The sequence below is a fragment of the Podarcis melisellensis genome, assembly GCF_964234715.1.
Source record: "Podarcis melisellensis genome assembly, chromosome: 13".
In the NCBI taxonomy this organism is placed as follows: Eukaryota; Metazoa; Chordata; class Lepidosauria; order Squamata; family Lacertidae; genus Podarcis; species Podarcis melisellensis.
Genome location: NC_138545.1, coordinates 13,637,093 through 13,650,808, shown reverse-complemented (window position 1 = coordinate 13,650,808; position 13,716 = coordinate 13,637,093). Strand labels below are relative to the sequence as shown.

At 42.5% G+C, this 13,716-nt stretch overlaps 2 protein-coding genes across 2 annotated transcripts; both read left to right on the top strand.

Moving 5' to 3' along the window:
• Positions 1-2,314: 2,314 nt before the first annotated feature.
• Positions 2,315-6,168, top strand: LOC309354722 (olfactory receptor 11G2-like; the record flags this gene model as incomplete). The annotated part of the gene is made up of 2 exons (XM_081884985.1): positions 2,315-2,682; positions 5,538-6,168. 2 exons carry the CDS (start codon positions 2,315-2,317, stop codon positions 6,166-6,168), a joined length of 999 nt encoding a protein of 332 aa, XP_081741111.1.
• A 3,842-nt stretch (positions 6,169-10,010) lies between these two features.
• Positions 10,011-10,955, top strand: LOC309354721 (olfactory receptor 11H6-like; the record flags this gene model as incomplete). The annotated part of the gene is made up of 1 exon (XM_081884984.1): positions 10,011-10,955. The coding sequence occupies exon 1, from the start codon at positions 10,101-10,103 to the stop codon at positions 10,953-10,955; it is 855 nt and encodes a 284-aa protein (XP_081741110.1). The 5' UTR covers positions 10,011-10,100.
• Positions 10,956-13,716: the final 2,761 nt, after the last annotated feature.

The following is a 13,716-nucleotide window of genomic DNA, read 5'->3' as shown; positions in this document are numbered from 1 at the left end:
CCAGCACAAGGGCATAACAGCCATAACAGGTGAAGAGAGGGCCAAAGGAATCAACACAGGAGACTGGTATTTGATTGAACTGGGTCAGAACTTTATTGGTCACGGAAAAGAATAGGTTTGGAAAAGGCATTGGGCATGTATCCAGCATCGAGGAGCCCACCTGATAGGAACCTGGTAGAGCTAACCTTGCACTGGGACGTGCAAGGTTATATTGACCCCCAATATAGACTAGATGTCACAACCCTGCACAGGCTGCCATTGGGAAAGTTGTATTGACCCATCGGTCCCCCAGTGGACCCCCAGACAGAAACAACCCTCCTGAATAAAGAGGTAAAAGCAAAGCACCCCCTAGACAGTTAAGTCCAGTCAAAGGCGACTATGGGGTTGCAGCGTTCATCTCACTTTCAGACTAAGGGAGCTGGTGTTTGTCCATGGACAGCTTTCTGGGTCATGTGGCCAGCATGACTAAACCACTTCTGGTACAACAGAATACTGTGATGGAAACCAGAGCGCATGGAAACACCATTAACTTCTTTCCCACCGCAGTGGTACCTCTTTGTCTACTTGCACTGGCGTGCTTTTTAACTGCTAGGCTGGCAGGAGCTGGGACAGAGCAATGGGAGCTTACCCCATCACAGGGATTCGAAATGCTGACCTTCTGATTGGCAAGCCCAAGAGGCTCAGTGGTTTAGACTACGGTGCCACCCACATCCCTTTCTAATGGGATACCCATGTGACTAAGGTTCCAACCCAATACCTTATCCAACAAAGTTGTGGAGGTTGCTGAGATACACAAAAGTGTACAAGCCAGCCAATTTACTTGCAGGAGAAAATTCCTCCCTGGCCCTGAATACAGCAACCAAGTAAACCATTGCAAGGGCTGTAGGCAACATGCCTGCTTGCCTTCATTTGTAAAGTAGACATTGCCAAAACATCATAATTGGTAGGGTTCTCTCCCCCAAAGGAAATGAGTCCCAGTCAAGATGCCTCTTTGCTTGGGTAAAGAGGAAGCAGACAACAACTTGAATTAACACAACTTAATATAGAACAAAGAAGAAACAGAGAAAAGAATCCATGCAACATAGTGAGGAGAGGGGGGAATAAGGTGGAATTGCATCTCCCAGAGATTCTTTGTTGAGAAATAGCTTAGTTCCTTAGAGAGATCTTCCCAAGGGTTGTGTCAGTCAGTGATTAAAAATAGAGCCAGAACTATTCAGTGGCATTGAAGCTTTGGTCTGCCTGCATGCCCAAGGACATGTATCTTGAATCTTTCTTTCACCAAACCATTATGTCTTTACATCCTTTGCTCCATCAATGCTGTAGATGAGTGTCAATAGTGTTCAGAGAGCAGCATTTCTCCCACAAGATTCCGACATCAGACTTAGGGTAAGCATTTTGCTGAACGGAGGAAACATGCTGCGACCAATGGAAGTTTAGATATGGGGCCTATTACCAAGATAATGGAAAGCTGGCTGGGAAGAAAGCTGATCCCTTCGTTTCCTTCAAAGGCACCAGGATTACCCCATTCTTAGTTGGCAGGGAAAGCTCTGCCTTATGCCTTCTTTTAGATATCCCTATGGATTTAAGGGAAGCAGATAGGAATGGGTGAAAAATTCAATTCAATGTACATTAAAAGGAGAACTTTTAATGAACCAAATTTTGCAGTTCAATCTGGACAAGTAATGTGTAGAAAAATACATATACTAGGGTAAAGTGCATATAAAATGGATATATTAGTGGAAATAAGATACAAACATGTATTATATTGGGGAAAATTGCTTTGCAAAAATGTGCATGCTAAGAAACAATTGATAGAAAGTATATATTAGGAAATATTAGCACTAAAATGCTGGTGATTTTTCACGAGGACTTAGAAATAATAATCACAAACTGGTGTGAAAATGTGGAAAACTGAATGTAAGTTTGAAAAAAAGAAACAGGGAGAAACCAAAATTGACAGTTTATCCCATCTACATTTTAAGGAATACAGTTAATATCTAGTTCCCATGGAAACACATCCCAGGTTCAAGGAGAATCTCTCTCAGAAATCTGATAGGAAATAGCTGAGTATTTTGTAAATTCATTCTTGGGAGTTAGACTTTTGATATAATTTAGAGTCAATCTGAAAAATAGTTGCTCTTGAGGAGTAATCACATAAGATCTGTACCACAAGTAGGTGGAGAAGGAACACCACACTGTGCTACCTGGTGACATGCCTGTTTAAGCCTTTGTCTTTCAGGAGAAACCAAAAGGGTACACATACTTTTAACACCTCCATACAGTATGTGACAATTCTTCTGTTGTGTGTTTCCAGATGGAGATAGCCAATGGAACCACAGTCCAAGAATTCATTTTGCTGGGATTTAGAGTTGAGTCGCAGAAACAATTTTTGCTCTTTGTGTTTTTCACCGTTCTCTACATGCTCACTTTGGCTGAAAATATCACCATTATCACAGTGGTGTTCCTAGATAACCACTTGGCCCAGCTTCCCATGTACATCCTGCTCAGCAACTTTTCCTGGATGGAGATGTGCTATGTATCTACCACTGTGCCCCGTATGCTCTTTGACCTGGCATCCCATTATGGGGTAATTTCTTTCCATGAGTGCTTCCTTCAGTTCTACTTCTTCTTCTCATTTGGCTGCACAGAAACCTTCTTCCTCTCAGCCATGGCTTTGGATCGGTATTTGGCCATCTGCCATCCTCTGCGCTACCCACAACTTATGTCCCGGCATTCCTGTTATGCCCTGGTGGGTTCATGTTGGACTGGAGGCTTCCTGGGCTACATCATTCCAGTTATTTTAATCTCAAAGTTGTCCTTCTGTGGTCCTAATGTTATTGACCATTTTATGTGTGATCTTGGTCCAATTCTATCCTTGGCCTGCCCTCCTCTTGGGAACATTTCTGTTGTCTGCAAAATTTTCATTAATACTCTTTTTTTAAGCAACATCTTCTTTGTTGTGCTATCCTATGCCTTTGTGATTCTTAATCTGATAAACACATCTAGCCAAGGCAGTCGAAGGAAGGCCTTCTCCACCATATCTTTTCATATAATGGTGGCAACACTTTTCTATGGCACAGTAGGAGCGATGTATTGTATTCCAGGTGGAGAAAGTCAGTCAGAGGTTGTGAAGGCAGTGACTGTCTTCTACACAGCTATTACACCCTTCCTTAACCCTCTAATCTACTGTCTGAGGAACAATCAGATGAAAGAGGCTATGGGCAGGTTGTGGAGGAGAAAGGTAATAAGGTGACGTGTTGAGACAAAAGTAGGACAAAACCAGTCTTTCAGAACTGTCTCTCCAAACTTAAGTATTTAGAGTTGAGTAAGACAGACACATCTCCTCCCCCATATTTTATATTGTCCAGTCAAGATTCAAGCCAGGAAACATCTCAGGGTTGCCTAGAATAAATTCTTCTGAGACTAGAAATCAAAATTAATTTTTATTTTACAAAGACTTGTCAACAAGGCCACAAGAAACTCCATTTCCCCTTTAGGAACCAGAGTGCTAGGCCTAAAACACTTGAGGTAACTATCAGAATTTAAAAAAAATTCCTAAAGCTAAAATAGATCTAAGATTGATGCCAGTATGAACTGATCTCCAAAATATCCTTTTATATACCTGACATAAATGACAATTTATGGTATGGTTGTGAGCCACTTCTGTCCTTGGCAAATATCAGCAAAGCAGCAACATTTATCCATGCTGTCAGCACACCTCTTCTTAACCCACTGATCTTCCTTTCTGAGGTGAAATAGGCACTGGTAAGGTTGTTGAGGCAAGACTTCTGAGGAGAAAGATCACAGTTAAGCTTAAACTGATCTGTTATGTAGCAGCAGTAGCAGGTACAGCCTGACCCTTGACTCTAGCTGTGCTGCAAGTTGCTGATTCACTTAAAGGTGCTCAATCTCCTCCAGTAATCTCCTGCTGTAACATCACATTTCGGTTTCTCGACAAAAGAGATATTTGAGTCAGAGGAACGCAGTGCTAAATCCTTCCTGTCCACAAGGTTCCTCTGATAGCAGTGCTTCTGCAGTTGCTCTGCTTCTTTCCTCCATTCCCGGGTGAATAGGAATCTGACTTCTGGTCTCTGACAGTTTGGCAACCACATGGCATGATACAGTGCAAGATTTAGGAAGGTTTGAGCAGTCTCCCCTCCCCCCAAAGGGCACTGAGCTGAGGGGGTACACAATTGAGAAGATACATAATTTAGAAGATCCATTTGGGAGCTCCAAGTTTTGGCCTTGGATGGGGTGCTATATTACAAAAATTTTCCAAAGTCTGTTCCTGCATGACAAAGAAGTTCACTTGACCTCTCTTTGAGGACTAAAATACAAAGCCTAACACTCAAGCTAAAATAATTTTCTACGTGTAATAAAAATGGATGTTCTAATATCATTAAATATGAGAGTCTTAGCTGTGTGATTTTTGTGTGCTCCAAAAAATGAAATATACATGCACTAAAAATAATTAGATTTGAACCTTAAATGCCATTTGTTTTTACATTTCCAATGATATTCAACTTAGGTGTGTACATGTCGAATATGTTTATATGTTTATGTGTCTGTGTATTTGACCATGAATTAGAATTCTTAATTACTTAGTGCAAATTTTCACCTTCCTTTGTTGCAATATTCTACTATTCTGCAATTTCAAGAACATTATATTAATTATCTTTTTATTTATTTGGAAGCTTTGGGCCTCTTGACTGTGGATTTTTGTTTGTTCCTTGCTTGTTTCTAAAGATGTAAACTTTCCTTTCACTGCATGGCTATGGAGACTGGCTGTAACATTGTGTTTGTCATCACACACATTTTTCAAGGTAGCACCAAAGTAGCAAAAAGGGGCAAGTTCGGTCCACTGAAAGGAGAAGGATTTTCCAACAGCTAGCCGTTATTCAGTATCATCACTGCAGTAAGAGAGGAAAACAAAGCCCAAGGTCTATGAGTGCATTCATTGCCATATTATAGTTCAGCATTGAGTTTCTTGGGGTGTTTGTGGACAATGCTTTCTCGCTTAACTATTCACTTGTGATCTGCTACAAATGGTGCAAGGAAGGAAAGGCCCTACTGCACTCCCTAAATTTCATAGCTGTTTGGAAGTGTTCCCTTTATCTGTTGGTGGAAACAGGCAGACAGGCCCATGGTAGGTGAAGAAACCGATACTTCTCTGAAGGTGTATGATACTGCTTCTGTTTTTGATTACAGATGGAGATAGTCAATAGTACCACAGTGCAGGAATTCATCTTGTTGGGATTTGGAGTTGAGAAGGAGAAGCGATTAGTGCTCCTCATTGTTTTTACCATCCTCTACATCGTCACTTTAGTTGAGAACATCACCATTATCACAGTGGTTTTCTTTGATGCACACTTAGCCCAGCTTCCCATGTACATCTTGCTGAGCAACTTCTCCTGGCTGGAGATATGCTACGTGACCACAACTCTGCCCCATATGCTCTTTGACCTGGTGTCTCCTCCTGGGCTCATCTCCTTCCATGCCTGCATCCTCCAATTCTACTTCTTATTCTCACTTGGTAGCACTGAATTCTTCTTCCTCTCAGCCATGGCTTTGGACCGATATTTGGCCATCTGCCACCCACTACGCTACCCACAAATTATGTCCCCAAATTCCTGCTATTCCTTGGTGGCCTCTTGTTGGGTCCTTGGCTTTCTGGCCTACATTGTCCCAGCTACTTTGATCTCCAAGCTAACCTTCTGCGGACCTAACATCATTGACCATTTTGTGTGTGACCCTGTGCCAATTCTGTCCTTGGCTTGTCCTCCTCTTGGAAGTGTTCCCTTTATATGCCAGGTCATCATACATGTTTTGTTTTCAGTCAATGTATTATTTGTTGTGTTATCATATGGCATAGTCATTTTTACCCTGATAAAGTCCTCTGACAAAGGTAGCCGTCAGAAGTCCTTCTCCACCGTATCTATGCACCTCTTAGTGGTGACCCTCTTTTATGGCACAGTGGGAGCTATGTATTTAATTCCACATGGGGAAAGCCAAGCAGGGGCCACAAAGGCAGCCACGCTCTTCTACACTGCTATTTCGCCTTTTCTGAACCCGCTGATTTACTGTCTGAGGAATGATCAGGTGAGGGAGGCTCTGGGCAAGTTGCTAAGGAGAATTTCACGACTGCTGATGACGAAGGGCATGGTATAAAAAATGCTGTGAGGAGGGGAAAATAAAGTTAAAACAAAGCAACATGCCCATTTGAAGAGATCATAGAATCATGGAGCTGGAAGGGACCTTGAGAGCCATTTTGACCAACCTCAGATCAAGTTAATTTATCCCAAGACATACAATTTATCCCAAGACGTACACATCCCTCTTTTAAGTTAAATCAATCAACATAGTAGTGTATGTAGAACATATCCTCTCAAATTGCTTAAGCCCTTTAAGGGTTTTGATGATGTTACAGGAAGTCCCTCTGTTAATGTTCCCACTCTGAAAGGATGAAGTGTAGGTGTGTAGGAGTGTGTGAAGAAATAGCAGCGGCAGAGAGAGATGCAGAAAGGTCCATCATGGAGGGAAGTGTAGGCTGAATGGTGCAGGGTGCCTCTCCCAGGGTTTCTGCTGCTTGCCTCAACTTATTCTTCACTTGCAAATATGGAAATAAAACAAATATTGCCAAAATAGCACAAATGTCTGATTTCCTCTCCTTCAAACAAAACTGATTCTGATTAAGGTATTTCTGGAATGAATAATTGTTTATGGAAAGGGGGACCACACCACGATTGTAGATGCATGAAAACTGACTCCTTTTTGGAAATAAAACATTGTCAAGGCCCATAAGTTTAATTAAAACTTTTAGTTGCAGAACATTCCTCATAACAAATCAGCTTGGCTGGCTTAGTGGATAGCAAATCTGTTAATATGACAAAAGGTTTTGATGGGCCATCTGAGAGGAACCCTTTGCCCTTTGAAGGAACAGGAAATGAGAGTCTTGAGCAGGGGTTGCTGAGAAGAAGAAGGGGGAAAAGAGACAGGGTAATATCTTAGTTGAAGGCTGGTTGCACTTCTGTGGGGGATAAGCTCCTCTTGAAATGAACTTGATATAAGACTTGGACTCCCTCCATGCAGACGGAAGGTGTAATTAGGTAAATAAACCATATTTCTTAAAGCTACGGCAGTCTCCCACCATGTCTCAATTCTCCAAAGCAACACAGATCCTGGGTGAGTGGCTGGAGCTCTATGGACTTGCTACCACTCCACAAACAGCGGAGGAGGAAGGTGGGTGTGGTAGAGGCAGGCTGCCCCAGGTGTCATCATGAGGGGGGTCCCCAAAAGAAAGCAGTGGCTTCAGGCAAACAATTCTGCCACGCTCCTTCTGCCGCCACCGGTTGCCTTGGCAGGAAAGGAGAAGCGGGGGGGGGGGGAGGCTGAGGGAGGGGGGAGAAGTCAGTGCGAGCCCAAACCTCCAGGACACCATCACCAACCCTTGAGCCTGGCCGTGGCTCTGCCTCCTCCTCTCCTCCTCAGGGAGGCCATGTGACAACCTGGCTGCACACGCGTCGCCTTGGACTGGAGGAAGGGTGAGAAGCTGGGATCTACATCGGATAGCTGCCTGCACAGCTGTCTTTCACAAGGGGGTAAAGGGAGGAAGGGGGAATTTCAATGTGAGGGGGGTGGCAAAAAATTTCTGCACCGGGTACCACCTGACCCTGCTACACCACTCTCCACAAAGAGAAGGAGATGCACCTAACTTTTGTAACAATATATACCAGATCCTCTTTGCAATATATGACACCCTAGAGTAATGGCCCAGGGGAGCTGGTTGTTCCATGGGAACTAAAAAGTTAGCTGATCGCAGTGCTTTTCTTTTAGAAAAAAGGTGCTGGTACTGTAACATGAAGTTGCTACAGCAAGTCCAATTACATAAATGTTTAGAACTGGTAACTGAGTTGGCCTGTTTACCTTTCCCCTCCCCATTCCATTTCCCCTTTTGTGTCACATCTTCTCAAATGGAAGCCTGTTGGCAGAGACAAAATTGTTTCCAATCAGTAAGCAGAATTTAGAAAATTATTGGCACTCTATAAATTAATGATCATAATATTAAGAACAATACACCACACCAGCTCTGGTTCATGTGCTCCGAGCTTTGGCCATTCAGTTTGTTCTTTAAGAACATTTTGAAGAGGTAGTGTTTTGGAAAAACAGGAGGCATGCATCATACCAAAGTGGAGGGAGGCAGCCTGTGGCATAACATTGCATCCCACTCCCAAAGGGTGCTGTTTTTTTTTAATTGTTCCTGGAGGAGATATTCCCAAGATTCATTTCAGTTTCTGATTAAAGCTGTAGTCGATACTGATCGGGGTATTTGAACTCTAGTCTGCATGTACATATATCTGGTGACTTTTAATTTCCTCCAGAACTGCAGTATGGTCCTTTATGTCCTTCACACCATCTGTCTGGAAGACAACTACCAGTTAAATGCACAGAGAAGACTAACCTCCACACCAGATTCTGTTGCTTTACTTCTGATGAGCCTTCTACTTTATGGGTCAATGTTTTAACTCCTATTGACAACCTTTCCCCCAAATCATGTCATGAACATCTAGTGAGTTTTTCCTGGATGACAGAGCAGCATTTTGACTCCTACTGAGGTATGGAGAGTGTTTTTGTAGTTGTGTTGTGCTTGTGGGCTTCCTATAGGCCACCTGCTGGACTAGGTGAGCCTTTGATGTGACCTAGTAAGGATCTTCTTATGGGAGTCATTGCCAGCAAAAAAGAAACTTGGGTGGGAAACTTGGGTGTGGATTTGAATGTCATTTCTCGTGGGGTGGCTTCCTCTAGGAATTTTGAGAAAAGATTGCAAAATGATTGTGGGGAGAATTTAGAGTAAGAGGAAAGGATCATGGGACATGCCAATGATTCTAAGCTACATCCTGGATTTTAGATCCCAGATTTTATTAAGTCAAAGGGTTTGAGCCAACTGTTTCCCTTCATGCAGACCCCCTCCACAACTTGCATGTGCATTGCTTAAATTATTGGCCGGAAACTCCCCTTTGTGTGACTGATAACTTGTGAATAGGTATAATAGGTGCACTTCTAATGGCTAGAACAGTGTTTCCCAACCTTGGGCCTCCAGCTGTTTTTGAACTACAATTCCCATCATCCCTGACCACTGGTCTTGCTAGCTAGGGATGATGGGAGTTGTAGGCCAAAAACATCTGGAGGCACAAGGTTGGGAAACACTGGGCTAGAAAATATCTCTTTCAGGAGGTAATATTATTTGTAGTTAGAGGGACATTGAGTAGAGTTGGAGTTTGAATTTAAGAAGCATTATTGTGGTTTAGTTGTCTTCTTCAGGAGACTTGAAGCAGGAGTTCCAGTTACTTTGCATTCTTACAGGACCCTATTTATTTCAATTCTGCTTTTATACTTGTAAATAAAGGAAATGTAGAAGCTGCAACTCAAATACCTGTTGTTCTCCCATCAAAAGGATGGGCAAGGCATTTGGGAATGCATAACAATAGAATGACATCTAACTTCTGTAAAACAGCAGCAGCATTGGTTCTAAGATATATTTCAAAGAACAAACTCTTTCCCATGTATATTGTACAATAAATCTCAAATATGTTATTTAAATCAAGGTTTTGTGCTGCACTTGCTTTATCATTTTAAAATCAAGTAAGCTGGGCACATTATCAGTTTGGTGTTATTTCTGAATTCAGTGGTGTGTGAGAGGAGAGAGACTTTTGCAGAACTGGGGATATGCAAAGCTCTAGGATATCAGAATTAAATGCCTCAAAGCACTATATTTTAAGTGCATTATGTTATTTCTATACTTAACCAGGAAAAACAGGTGCTTTGGGTGAATAATAACTTGTGAACTGTAACATAGGGTGGGCAGAAGAAATGCCCCACAGTGTTCTGAAATGGCAAGTCTGAACAACCTTTCCCTCCCCCCAATGTAAGCTAATGGTATTTAAACAACTGTATACCTCTTTATGCTGTGCAATAGTGATTATATTATTTGACTCCAGGTAGAGATGGCCAACGGAACTGTGGTGCAGGAATTCATTTTGCTTGGATTTGAAGTTGAACAGCAGAAACAATACTTGCTTTTTGTCTTCATTGCCATTCTCTACATGGTCACTATGGCTGAGAACATCACCATCATTGCAGTGGTCTTCCTAGATAACCACCTGGCTCAGCTCCCCATGTACATCTTGCTGAGCAACTTCTCCTGGATGGAGATGTGCTATGTGTCCACCACTGTGCCCCGACTGCTCTTTGACCTGGTGTCTCCTCCTGGGCTCATCTCTTTCCATGCCTGCTTCCTCCAGTTCTACATTTTCTTCTCACTTGGCAACACTGAATGCTTCTTCCTCTCAGCCATGGCTTTAGACCGGTACTTGGCCATCTGTCACCCACTTCGCTACCCACAAATTATGTCCCAATATTCCTGTTCTGCTCTGGTAGGTGCATGTTGGGTTGTTGGTTTCATGTGGTACCCTATCCCAGTGATTTTGATCTCCAAGTTGTCCTTCTGTGGACCTAACATCATTGACCATTTTTTGTGTGATCCTGGGCCCATTTTGTCCCTGGCCTGCCCCCCACTCGGAAATGTTCCCCTTGTCTGCCAGATATTTATGCATGCTCTGTTTTTAATCAATGTCTTATTTGTTCTACTATTCTATGGCATTGTGATTCTTACCCTGATGAAAACCTCTAACCAAGGTACTTGTAGGAAAGCTTTTGCTACCATATCTTTTCACCTAGTTGTGGTCACACTTTTTTATGGCTCAGTAGCAGCGATGTACTTGATTCCAAGTGGAAAAACTCATTCAGCAGTCACCAAGGCAGTCACACTCTTCTACACGGCAATTACACCCTTTCTTAACCCCTTGATCTACTGCCTGAGGAATGACCAGGTGAAAGAAGCCATGGGCAGGTTGCTGAGGAAAAAGGAAAGATGGTTGAGGAGAAAGATGGTAGTTTAATAAGGCTGAAGGAAACACGTGTCACAAAACACCCAAGCATGTGTTCAAATTTATTAAAATGAATGTATTTACAGTTGGAGTCCACAGGGTAGAATGCAACACTGAATGAATTGACATCTATTTGTATAGTGTGACTTAACCTTCCTCTCTTTCCCCTTGCATAACCCCCAAAATCTCCTCCAGAGGAACCGTCGAAAGCAGACTTTTAGGAGAAGAAGGTAAAGTCCAATTGTGCTAGCAGAAATCTGATCTGTTTTTGCACAGATAGCATTGGATACAACCCTTAATGACCAGTCAGGATGACCAGTATCTAAGCAGGATCAAGGAGGACCTCAGTGCTTGGCGCTCAGCATTCCAAAGATATCCAGCTATGCTTCTGGAATGCAGTTAAATTATAATTTCATTTTGGCAGAATCCATTGAAAATATGTCATAAAACAAAGTAAAACGAATAATCTGTTTTGCAAACTGACTGGAAATAGTACATTAAAAAGATTATCTGTGGGCATGTTTTTTCCCTCATAAAGTGATAAACTCACTAGTGTGATTTGTGTGTGTTTCTGAAATTTTATAAATACAATAAAAAATAATTCAATGGAAACCCCAAACAGCTGTGCTTATATAGGCAGTGTATGTGTGTGTTTTAGTAAAGGGTGAACACATCATCATTTACCATCTGAACACAAATGTAGCCTTTTAATAAACAAACTTGACTCCACTTTCCATGTTCTGCCATTTTCAGCTTTTTTCTGTGCAGAAAAAGCATCCTATACTCATACATAGTCAGAGTCAACAATGCTGTGTTGTTTTTAACACTCGATTGGGAGCTACCCAGAGTGGCTGGGGAAACTCAGCCAGATGGGCGGGGTATAAATAAATAAATTATTATTATTATTTGTAGATGGATATTATATCAGCTTCATTAAAGTGTGACCCCGAAATTCCAGACCCCTGCAAACTGAATTCCAACAACGTCATGTATGATAATCCATAAATGATGTATTTTCATTGGCCATCTGTGGAGATGGAAAGGGGAATGCATTCATTTTGCTCACATGATGAGGCAACACTCCCTGTCTTGCTATGGCAGTTGCATTGCGAATCTCAGCTTTAGGGCAAAACTTCCCTCCACATTCAGCTGAAGAGAATAGTTTCTTAGTCATGATTCATTGTAGACGAATGTGGATGGAGATAACAATCACACTGGAAGAAAAGCAATGTAGTTGTCTGGCAGCTGCATTATCCAATGCACATCTAGTTATTATCCATACACAGTGCTTTATTTTCAATAGAAATGATATTTGAAAGGACATTGAAGTGGGCTTTGCCCCAACTAGCTATCTATGCTTGATTTGATTGTCAACATCTTGGATTAATTGCCTTAGAAATACTTTTGTCCAACATCCACTCCTCTCCCCACAATTACACATCCTTTTACACAGTGCTTTTTTTCTTTAAGAATGTTTAGGGGTACTCTCATTTTGGTTACTCCCCCCAACCCCCAGACAAGGGACTCGAGGCAGCAGAGGTGCTGAGAGGACAGGAAGGCCCCTGGTGATGGTGATGGCAGGGTTGGCTTGAGCAAGGAGGGGTGAGCGCTCGCCAGCTGGCTCTAGCCTGGCAAGAGGAGGAGGGCCTTTTCCTCCACTGCAGCCACCCCAGACTCCCCTCCCTGGGCACTGACGGGGAGAATGAAGGAGCTCCAATCTGCACTGCTACTATGGAGATAGCTGTCATGTCGGTCAGTCCGTTGGGGCAACACAAATGTTTAGGGGTACCCCAGAAAAAAGCACTGCTTTTACAAAGGAATGAATGAAAGATGTAATAGAAAACCAGGAGCTTTGGCAGGGAAATTGGGTGACAAAATGTGCCCTCCATTTTGGTTCAACATTAAAATGACCTGTACTGGCATCTTAGTACACGTCCTGGGAAGGGATTGGACTCAAAGAAACATTAACCACAACTCACAAAATCCAGTGTGATGGGACTATATTGTTATTCCAGGTAAGATAGCACCACTGTAGTCATCTTATCAGGTAGTCTCTTTGGATTGTGATCTCAAACCTACATTTTCTTCCTAGTACACAAAACAAAAGGGACTCAAGATTTCTGTCTCCTAGCCTTACCTCTATGATCCAGCAATTATCTCTGTTGGCAAAGGCATCTGCATGGGAATCCGGGATCTACCTCTGTGACCCCTTTCCCCCAGGGCATAATCATAGGCCACTGAAATATTCCAGGTGTGTATCTTGGTTCACCGTAGAGAAAATGAGCACGTCACCAGTTTCCTTGGTAGAGAGGCAACAACAAAGATAACTGCTATGGGTGTTCTTGGTTCTCCAAAGAATAGTCTGTGTATTTTACCTACACCCCTGCATAATGAATCATCTGAGTTACTACCATGAGGAAGTATTTCTGATCTCTGACTCATGGCTCTAGAAATAAAGAGGGCATTGGAAATGATGGTAGGAATGATTAGGGACAAAGAAAGAAAATGCTGTGTTTGTTGACAGCTTTTGAAGGCATCTGCCTGCCCATTATTGTAAACAGGCTGCTCAGCGAGATGGACCTTTGGTTGAATCCAGGAAGACAGACCAATTCCTATGCTTTTGCTTAAGAGTGAACAGAAAAGCTGAGGATCAGGATTTCAACATTTCTGATTTGATTCTCTTGTGAGTGATATATTGCCTGCTCTTAAGCTCTGATGTTGTGGGAAAAAGCCCAAGAAGACCAGGAGCAGATGGACCATAGGAAGCAGACCT